Raw genomic sequence first — 10,763 nt, 5'->3', positions numbered from 1 at the left:
GTACTACGGTTCCCGCGAAAGTTTTGCTTTCTAGGTAGACACCCAAAAATAACCTCTGAGGCGTTTTTTGCGATCAAATTCTTCTTTTTCTTTCTTTCTTTTTTTTTCTTCTGTTCTTTTACTTAAAAAAAAGGGGGTGGGAGCAGCGGTCACTGTCCCCTACTAAATTCCCTGATACCCGACTGCCGTATATATTAATTACCAAAATGCTTGTTAAGTCCACGGCAGTCGTGAGGCGTACGTAGCATTATTTCAGCATTAATGCAAATTTCTTTTGTTCATGCATGGCCACTAGAGGGACGGTTACGTTACCACCACGCAGCTAGGCTAGAAAATGGCAACGTCTTTGCAACAGCAGCAAACAAATCCTTCACATTTGCTTCCGTTAGGTACGTAGTCATTTGTTTTGTATGGCATAAATTTTGTTCGCACGTTAGTGTTCCACCCTAATCTTAACATTAAGATAGCGAGACACAAGCCTACTAGTAGTACTACTAGGCCTCGCCTTTGCCTAACAGCGAACTCGTACACATGCCAACTTGTACACACAACTTGTACACAAATTTTACTTAACTCGTACACAGAATTTTGGGCGAGCCCGTACACAAGTTTTGTGAAGGATTTACTTTTTGTGTTTTAAACTTTATGCAAAAATGTATTGTATTTTGATAATAGTCATACTGTCTATTATTATCAAAAGTAGTGGATATATTTACATGAAACAATGCATGTGCAGTCATCAGGGGTCCCATTCGCAGGAGATTTTTTTGACGGAAACCTTTGGCCGCCTGCAAATACAATGCGGGTCAAGTTGCAGCCAATACGCATCTACTGTACTTATAATATCAAATAATTGACATTCAGTGATCAGAAAACAGTTAAATTGCTAGTTATTGCGAAAAATACGTGTTTTTCGCATGTATAGTTTCCCTTTTAGTTCAATTTATAAACCAATTTTTTATTGTAATTGTTTGTGTTAATTATTAAAATTAATATTCATGAGGTGATAATACAGATAGAAATATACGCCCTCAGTCGGCCAGTGCTATCAGTAGATCAGTGATCAAGTTTTATTATGTAATGCATTAATTAGGTAAGATGAATGGCAACACAAATCACAAATAAACAATTCTGAACCTATGTTTATAGCAATTAACAGTCAATTAACAATTTTATGTGCACTTCGTTGAGTTTTGCTTACTTGAAAGGAGTGACATACTTTGTTACTTCTTAATTATTCCTCTATGACAAAACTATTTAATTTTCTTAGTAAAAATAAAATACCCAAGGATTTGAACGGAATACCCAAGAACCCTAGACCAAGTCAAAATACCCAAGATCTTGGGTAACTACCTAAGCAGTGGTCACACTGGCAAAGATGTGTATAAGAGACAGCTGTATACGAGTTTGACAGAAAATAAAAATAAACGATCAAACTAACAATATATAGCAATTCAAATTCTCATTTTCTGTAGAATAGGTTTATTACCGTTCACGTGGCAGTATATAACGGCCTATCTTGATTGATGATATGAAACACAGACATGAAGGTCATGGTTGAATGCATTTCAGCGGACACGTCAATGCGTTACAGATCCACAATTAACGCATTACATTACTGAGACACGACGGGAAAAACCAACAAATCAAAATCAAGATACATCGATTTTTAACGGAATTCGGATAATTGCCGTACTAAAAGTTGGTTTCTATTGATTATTAAGTAGTTCTCTACTCTCGTGTGATAATATTTTTATCATTTTTGCACCCGTGTGGTCGCGAGTGGTCCCGTGTGGTATTTAGTAGGACCCGTCATCAGGGGTCCATTCGCAGGAGATTTTTTTGACGGAAACCTTTGGCCGCCTGCAAATACAATGCGGGTCACGTTGCAGCCAGTACGCATCTACTGTACTTATAATATCAAATAATTGACATTCAGTGATCAGAAAACAGTTAAATTGCTAGTTATTGCTTTCATTTTATTTACACATTGTAAATTAATACCATAAAATTACATAAATTCTGGAATCTACTACTTTGTACTCTGCCTAGTCTAATATTATACATTATTCATTTATTTGCACTTAGAGGCTTACATCAATATCATTAATTACATCAAGTTACACTTTTTCTGGCATCTGTAAACTATAAACAGTGATGGTAGGGATTGGAATAAACCTATTTGTGATTGTTTACGATTGTTTTTTAACATCCTGAGACATGTTTTTACCTAGTAGGCCTAGGCTTGGGCTGATCTTCAAAATAATGTATTTAAATTTTCAAAAATTTATGGCAAGAATTTTTTTCATGCGGTAGAAAAACGTAGGCTTACGGTGGCACAGTAGATCGTCGCTAAAAATGGTAGAATACCGCAAGTAGCGGTAGACTTGGGACCTCTGAGTCATAACTTGCATATCGGTCATGTGAATATGTGCAGTCATAACTTGCATAATGGTCACGTGAATTTATTGTTTCTGTTAAATGTACGTTGGGTTCAACTTTCAGCACTTGAAATTAGCGTTGTCCCAAGTTTTGTTGGCAAGTTACCATGAATCCATGGTGTATGCAAATTAAATCCCCCAAGTAAGCGTTTAGTATGTAAAATCACATTAACTTGATCAAACATTTTTTTATATAAACAAAGGAGTTTCTACTCTTTAAAAAGCCAATTATTGCACACGGTCCCTGTATTTGTTGAATGAATTTTTGTAAACAGTTTACAACAGGGTTTAATTATAATTTATGAAACGTAATTAAATTTGCTACTACTACATTTGTATGTACAGTATTTCAATCATTAAATAGATTTGTTATTGTCTTACTTTATTTGTAATGATTAAATATTACACACATTATATTTAATGATTATATATACACACATTCTTTACTGCGTGCTTCATAGCAAGTGTGGATCACATGCTCTCTAAACGTGGTCTTTCTCAGATGTTCTTCACGCTTGATGCTCGACCCGACTAACAATGTTTTTTTAGTGACGCTGTCAGTAAATGTGTTTGAATGAAAACATTAAAATGTTATTTACTTTGTGATGATTGACTGTACATACAACAATACAGGCGTAGGCCTAGAAGAATATCGTTTTGATTTTGAGGTAATTGAGTGCTAATTTTAGCAGGGACCTTCATGTTTTGGTGTACAGTAGGCCTAGTATTGTAATTCGTCAAGTGTGTTTATTCAACAAATGATGTGAGTAAAATGAAAAGAACAGATATATTTTCAGTGCATAATATCACTTTTATTTGAAAATTTACACAATGATTTAATAATTTATTTAAACTACATACTATTGTAGGAAATTAAATTATGTTTGAAATAAAAACAAAATTATAATTAAATCAGTGCCGTGGTAAGCTTGGGCACCACGGCTTGGGCCGACGCTATTTCGATCGAGTGAACGATGTAAGTTATTTAAGTATGACTGCGCATGCATTATTTATTTCATATAGATTTATCGTTTACTGATTTGTTTACGGCAGGCCTCAAATTTTACCACGGCCATTGCCGACGGTGTCCTAACAGTTGGCCTTGGTGCCCCTGAAAATGAAGCATGAAGACGGGCACTACTTACTTACCTGCCCTTTTGCAGCCTAGGCCTCAGTGCCCTCACAACGCTTAATATAGATCGCTTGACACTTAAAATAAATCTAAATAAGAACATTCAAATCTTGAAAGAAAACACGAAAGCCAAAAACGTAGGTCGTCTAAGCTAGCCTAGGCCTAGATAAGGTTGCAGTGACAGAACATGAGAGAATTACCATATGTGTTGATACGAACTGATTGCGGTTACTGTTGTGTGCGCATGCGTCTGACTCGAGCGGTAATTGCGTACGTATTTTCAATGGTTGGAGTTGAAGTTGTAAACATGTTCTTGCTGTGCAGCTAGCTTTGGGCGAGCTGACGTCATCATAACTCAAGCGTGTGAAATTAACCTACTGTAATTGGTTGACACTTGGCTAATCTAGTTGATGACGGCCAGTTTAGAGGTGTGGCCTCTCCGATGACAGCGCATTGAGCAACAACAGCAGGTATTAAACTTTGACTGTTTTGTTTACGATCGCCGACCACCCGCAAAAAACTAAAATTAATCTTAATACTCTAAATAAAGTCATTTTACCATTGACAACGATAGCTTGGCTAGGCATAGCCTGGCTACGAATCAAGGCAATTGCGAAAGATTAGTACTGAGACTAAATCCATTTGGCCTTGCCCATAAAATCCCCAAATTTGAGGCCTGTTACGTTCACGTAAATATATCCACTTCCATTATTAAAACCCATTATGATTATTTGAACATGTGGTACATAATAGATTTAGAAATTTATGATCGTCGGCGACACGGGACGTCAAAACCACTAATCTCTACTATAATAGCTGGATTGCTCATCGGCCAGTCCTTGTACAAAAAAAAGTGAGGCCACCAACGCCATGTTGGAGGGTCTATGTGACGTACCACCTTAGACAAGTTTCTTTGGCATTTGTTTAAATTATTGTTAAAAATAATAATTCATGCAATACTATTCTATAATATTTATAAATTTTAATTTAACGTAAGAATGTTTTTCAAACCATCTAACCACTCGACGCTACTGTTCGTACAGTTTACAAAAGCGCAAGAGAAGTTGCGTTGTTACAGTGACGTCGATCACTAACAACGCAAATAACTTCGTTTGCACTTTTTAAATTTCATAAACAGCTGCATCGAATGCTTAGATGATTTGAAAATTAATCATGTTAAATTTAAATTTATTGTAGTTATTGCAAGAATCGTTATTTTTATCAAAAACGAATGGCAAAAGAAAGCGATACGTCACTTGTAGGCCCTCCAACATGGCGTCGGTGGCCTCACTGAAACCAGCCAATGAGCAATTGAGCTATTATAGTGGAGATGAGCAGTCAAAACCAGGGCTCCCAAGTCTCCCGGAACACCCGGGAGTCTCCCGGATTTTTGATCGATCTCCCGGGCTCCCGGAAACCCAACATTTTCTCCCGGATTTATAATTTCTCCCGGATTCCTCCCGAAATCGTTGTTTTTGTCCAAGCTCGATCAGAACTGCGCCTCTACAGCGATATAAGCAATCGAACCCGACGTTTATGAGTCCGAGATAAAGTTTATCCCGCATGGTTTATTGTACTTACCAAAGCAACACAAAATTACAATGGCCAGTTCGCATCGTGGCGAATCTCTTTGTTTTAATAATAAACAGGATTATAACTGTCTCTTATACCCATCTTCCCATGCCTCCATCACTAATGTTTTGATGAAATCTCCCCCACCCACCCAGAGGTTCGTCCGTCCGTCTATTACATGCCTCCATCACATGCTGTATATGGGTATAGACGGTCAGTCCATCACATATTGTTATGTCCTTTTAACAATGCTATACATACTCCCATAATACTTTTTGCAGACCTCCCAAGTTCTTGAAGTGAAATTTCTGGGTACTTGCTGTGTGTTATTAGCGTATGGCGTAAGAATTAAACGCGTGTCTTGCTATGACCTAAAATCATATTAACATAGAATATTCAACAGAAATAATTAAAAAAAAGGTCAATTCCATGCAAAAAGCCCATTTGTGAGGTCTCACTACAAAATGAGTCTCATCGTTAGAAAATCAAAAAATGAGTTTATATTACATTTTGGTAGATCACATTATAAGGTTTAATTTGGTCTTTGAATGGCTTCCCTAGGATGAAAAGATCCAGAGATGTGACATTTAAAGCAGGTTTTGAGAAAATCGGCCTCAAAGATAAACTAACCTGTACAAATAATAGGACTAGAATTATAGAATATGCGAAGAGAACACTGTTTTAGTAAGTAAATTCACTTAAAAAGTACACAATCATAAAATATAAGTATCAAGTTATTCCAAAATATTAAAATCAAAATTTTGTATAAATGTTGCATTTGACCTATTTAGGTAAATATCTCAATACGATTTCACCAACGATACGTCTCATTTTGTGGTGAGACCTCAAATTTTAGGAAAAATGTGAGGTCTTGTCACAAAATGAGTCTTATGGTTAGAAATTCAAAAATTTAGATGTAGATCACATTATCTGCTTTCATTTGGTCTTTGAATGGCTTCCCTACTATAAGTAAATCCAGAGATGAGAGCATTTAAATTTAGGTGTATAAGAGCCATGTTTTGAGAAAATCAACCTCAAAGATAAACTAATCTGTACAAATAATATGACTAGAATTACGGAATATGTGCAGAGAACACCGTTTTGCAGGGTTGTTGTTAATAGCCGGTAACCGGTAAAAATTGCCGGCTGTCAGAATATTTTATCCGCCTGTAGGCTAGGGCCTAGCATAAAAATTATTTCTATAACTCAAAAAAACGATCAATAAATTACTGATAATAAGTATAGCCTAGGCCTTGCAATTACTTACTCATCGTTTTACATAAAGAGGAGAAGGCTAGGTATTGTCTTTAAGAAACAAAATAAGAAAACAAAGATATCTAAAATTGTAAACAACGATGCGACAATATATGAGTAGACAGTGGCCTACAGGGGGCCTAGCATCTAGCGCGATACCTGACGGAAAGCATTTTGGTAGGCGACACTGTGCTTCACACCGCAGTCGAGCTTCGTACCTCACGGTCGGTTCGGTTGTTGTTTGTTGGCCTTTCCCTACCATTGTTGAAAGACAAGTTCTGATTGGGTGATTGTGAGTCGATTACAGCTTTATTTTTTTTTTATCAAGTCAATCGCTGATTGGCCACAGAAGTTTTTCGGAGGATTTCGGAAACATCTTCGTCTGTGTGGTCTATGCACGCGTGTGGTTAGAGCGGTAAAAATTTATCAACCCCCGACCCCTTCTTTCCATCATCGTTCCGTTCGTTAATCACAGAAGAATGTCTAATATTAATAAAGATAAAGATAAACTGAAGCGACCCACAGGCTTATTTGCCTTTGGCATCAAACCAAAGAATGGTAAGAACATTTGTAGAATTCGAATAATATAAATAAGAATTTTGGCAAGCGAAAAAAAAATACATGCAAATAAGAGACTAGGCCTAGAAGAGGTAGGGGAGGCTTAGCGTAGCCTAGTTAATCATGGCCTACCTATTATTAAACTAGGCCTAGTGCGGTGAAACGTAAATAGAATAGAATCAGGTTCAACAACAGTCTTCAAATGTAGGCAATGAAGCAGTTGCTATAGACTTTGCAGAATCACAGAGTTGTAGTCCTGGTCCAATTGTTTGTAGTCCTGGTCCAAAAGTTTTGTTAATAAAAAGAATACAGACTATAATGCCATGGTAATTAGGCCTAATTATTTTTTAAATGTTTTAAGTTTCATTAAATTATTGAAACAGTGAAATTTTAGCCAAAATCTGTTGTATACTGCATATGTCATCCGGTTATTTGTGCTGAAATTCTTCTGCAAATCAAAAATGCCCTTAAAAATATGTCAAAAATATTTATTTTTTTAAGTAATTATTTAGTGCTCTAAAAGTGCTCTAATGGCATCAGAGAGCATCTAGACCCTAGAGCTTCCGGGGCCCTTGAGCGGACCCCCGGCCGAAGTGGGTGTACTCGGTGTCCATTTGCAAGTTTCCTGCTGTAAAATCTTTTTTACCTGCTGTAATTTTTACTAACAACAACCCTGGTTTTGGCAAGAAAATTCACTTACAAAGTATACAATCCTAAAATATAAGTATCAAGTTATTCAAAAACATTAAAATCAAAATGTTGTAATAATGGTGACTTTGGCCTGTTTTGGTGAATATCTCAATATGATTTCACCAACGATGCGTCTCATTTCGTGGTGAGACTTCACAAATATGAAATTCTTAATTGGAATGTAATTAGAGTTACAGTTCACCCTCCAATTCAAGACCCTCTAATTCCGAGACCCCTCCACCCCCCTCAAGACCACTTATTTCAAAGTACCAACTGACCACCTATCTTTTAACACTGAGCTTACTAATAGACCGAATAGGCAACTCCAGCTATTGCTGGTCACGTGACATATAGTGGGTACAAAATATAAACAGACCATTGTAAAGCGCAGTGCGCTCATTGAATACAGTATATTGAGAGAGTTTTTTAGACAGCGACCCAAAGTAAAGTAAGGCAGTAGGCCTATGTTTCTTTTTAAATAGTGATTTATTTACTTTGGCAATCTCCGTGCACTTTATTTAAGCTCTGGAATGCTGCTAGTGTATGGTAGGCTGGTCATAGAGTTACTGTAGGATAAGCCTAGGCTGCACTGTGAGTGTTAAGCCTTGAATAGGGCCCGGGGCAAGGGTAGTTGCTATGCCTCAACTATATATCTCTCAACTCTGTAGTCGAGTACCAGTACTGTATGGGAGGCTCTTTATCTATAAGGCTGAAATAGCCTTGGACTAGGCTAGGAGGCCAAGGTCTAACCTGTTTTGGTGCATGGTACGCGATGCGAATCCAAAATTGTATTAATTTGTGTATTCTATACTTTTTAAGGGGTCATCCATTATTTTCATCATTTTCATATACATACATTTACATACAGTATACATATATACATACATATAAGTCGTTGAAACAAAAAATTATGACAACAAGGCATGTAGACTGTAGAACACTTCATTTATTTTCGAAAGAAATTTTTGGCCAGTCCTCTGGCCTTCATCAGCTTTACTGAATATACAAGTTGGCTGTTACAGGCTCTATATTGTACAATATAAACAATACAATAGTGGTGTAGACGGATTATAGGCCAATTATCTAATAGTTCATGCGGTAATATATAAAGAGAAATCCGACAGAGAACAAAGTGGTCAAGTATAGAGATAGTGGTGTTATAGATTAAACAATTCTTAATTAAGCTTACATAGTAGAACAATATGGTGGGAAGCGGACTTAACTACACAATAAGTAAATGATTATGAAGTCTTAAAGAGTAAATGATGGAATATATGAATAAAACAAAAATAAACCTATAGGCTTATAAATAGGCTATATAATGCACAGGTAAAGATTATAGACATATAAAAATAAAAATAAAGTGGTATTAATAAAGAAAACACATATCAGCTATCAATGTAGAACAGAATAAAGAGATGGTGCGAATCAATTGTATGGGAAGTTGTAATCACTGAGAAAGTCTATCTCTGTAAGGCCTATGGTGAAATGTGTGGCTATGGGAAGGTGCTTATGGGTGCGGATAGATGACTTGTGATTAAATCTACTCTAAAAGAAGCTCCAGTTTCACCGATGTAGGTGCCATGATCATGCATTACACATTATGATGTAAATCACGTTGGTAGAGTCACATGTGAGTTGAGGGGGGTGAATTTTGTGGTTAGTGACTGGGAGTGTGATTGTACCGTTAGTTATAGTATGTGTGCATATTTGACAGCGAGGCTTATTACATTTCATATTGCCATATGAAGGAGGTTTAGTAGTGATGGGTGAGAAAGTGAGAAGGGATTTCAAATTAGGTGGCTGGCGGTGGGCAAGAATAGGTGGTGTATTAAATAAGTGCTGTATGGATTTGTCGAGTTGGCGGTGCGAGAAGTCGTCTTTGATAGTTTTGGTGACAGTCTTGTTGGAAGGATGGAATTCGAATATGAGGGGGATGCGTTCTGATATATACATACATATACATATACAGGGGTTTCCCTTAAAGTCCAAGTGCGGGTTTGAAATAATTAATGTTTAATATAAAATAGAGGGATGGGGGACCACAAAGAACGTGATGTCACTTGATTTTGGAGCGCGGTATTCGAAAACGAGGCTCGTGAACTGGGTCCCAAAAACGAAGTGGTGCTACAGGATTTTGAGCTAGTGTTAAAAGATAGGGAATTTCCTAAAATGGACCGACTTCAAATGCTTGCATTCGGTAACCCCATAACAAAATCGTGTCAAACTTTAGATATTCCAACGTAAATTTGGCCGTTCTTTTCATTTATATGGGTTTTCACTTATGAAAATGTCTCAATTATGTGTAAAATAACAGTTTGTCCCAGGTTTTGTTTCGACAAATTTGGAATAGACAGGGAGTCAGCTGATTCACTCAACCGTAACGAGATGTTAACACAGCCAACTGATGATGAGAATGGTCGTCGCGAGCGGAAAATTGAAAAAATCGGGATTGGCGAAAACATTTAATAATAATAATAATAATATAATAAGTCGATTGCATTTTTGAAGAATGAATCTTTCAAACAAAGTTTGCCGGTTGGAATATGGAAGTCTTGGAAGTAGTGGTCTTAGAAATGGCGTTAAATAGGTTTGTACCAACTTGTCTTACCTGTGTAGGCCTAGGCATAGCCTAGCATATATGCAGTATTGTATCATGTATAGAATACGGAATGCTACTCTACTGCCTGGCGCGATGTAGGCCTAGACCCCTAATTTAGTCATAAAAACTATAATTTCAAACATTAGACGAACAACACTATTTTTCTTATAAAGTACACTAATTTACTTGTTAATGATTGATCCATGGAACTATCTATTGGAAGGCAGCCTAGGCCTGGCTAGTTAGGCCAGGCTGGCCCTATTAAAATGCCAGTTATTCGTCCTGGAATGTGGATGATGATACCTCAAAAACTAGCTCAAATTTGCGCAGAAAATGGCTAGGAAAAAGGTGTACAGAACTAATTAACTTCTGTATGATACATTGGTTATATATTCAGATTAGTTCCAAACTAATTTTCGACAAATTCTGCTCGGAAATCGGCCTTTATTTTCCGAGGAGGATAAATTGCCTGCACACACTCTGAGTTACAACCACCTGGCCTAGGCGTGACCCT

General features: G+C 36.9%; 1 protein-coding gene across 1 annotated transcript in view; it reads left to right on the top strand.

Moving 5' to 3' along the window:
• The first annotated feature begins 250 nt into the window (after positions 1 to 250).
• The window catches only part of LOC117111101 (U6 snRNA-associated Sm-like protein LSm5), a 66,858-nt gene continuing 56,345 nt past the window's right edge, over positions 251 to 10,763 (top strand). Inside the window, exon 1 of the mRNA XM_033253984.1 lies at positions 251 to 389. Within this exon, the coding sequence (XP_033109875.1) occupies positions 335 to 389 (55 nt within the window). The 5' untranslated portion in view covers positions 251 to 334. The remainder of the gene's footprint in view (positions 390 to 10,763) is intronic.

Source organism: Anneissia japonica, unplaced genomic scaffold (genome assembly GCF_011630105.1).
Source record: "Anneissia japonica isolate Jap-2015-1 unplaced genomic scaffold, ASM1163010v1 scaffold287985_len465408_cov153, whole genome shotgun sequence".
Classification (NCBI taxonomy): Eukaryota; Metazoa; Echinodermata; class Crinoidea; order Comatulida; family Comatulidae; genus Anneissia; species Anneissia japonica.
Note: the sequence above shows the minus strand (reverse complement) of the source record. Positions and strands in the feature narration are given on the sequence as shown.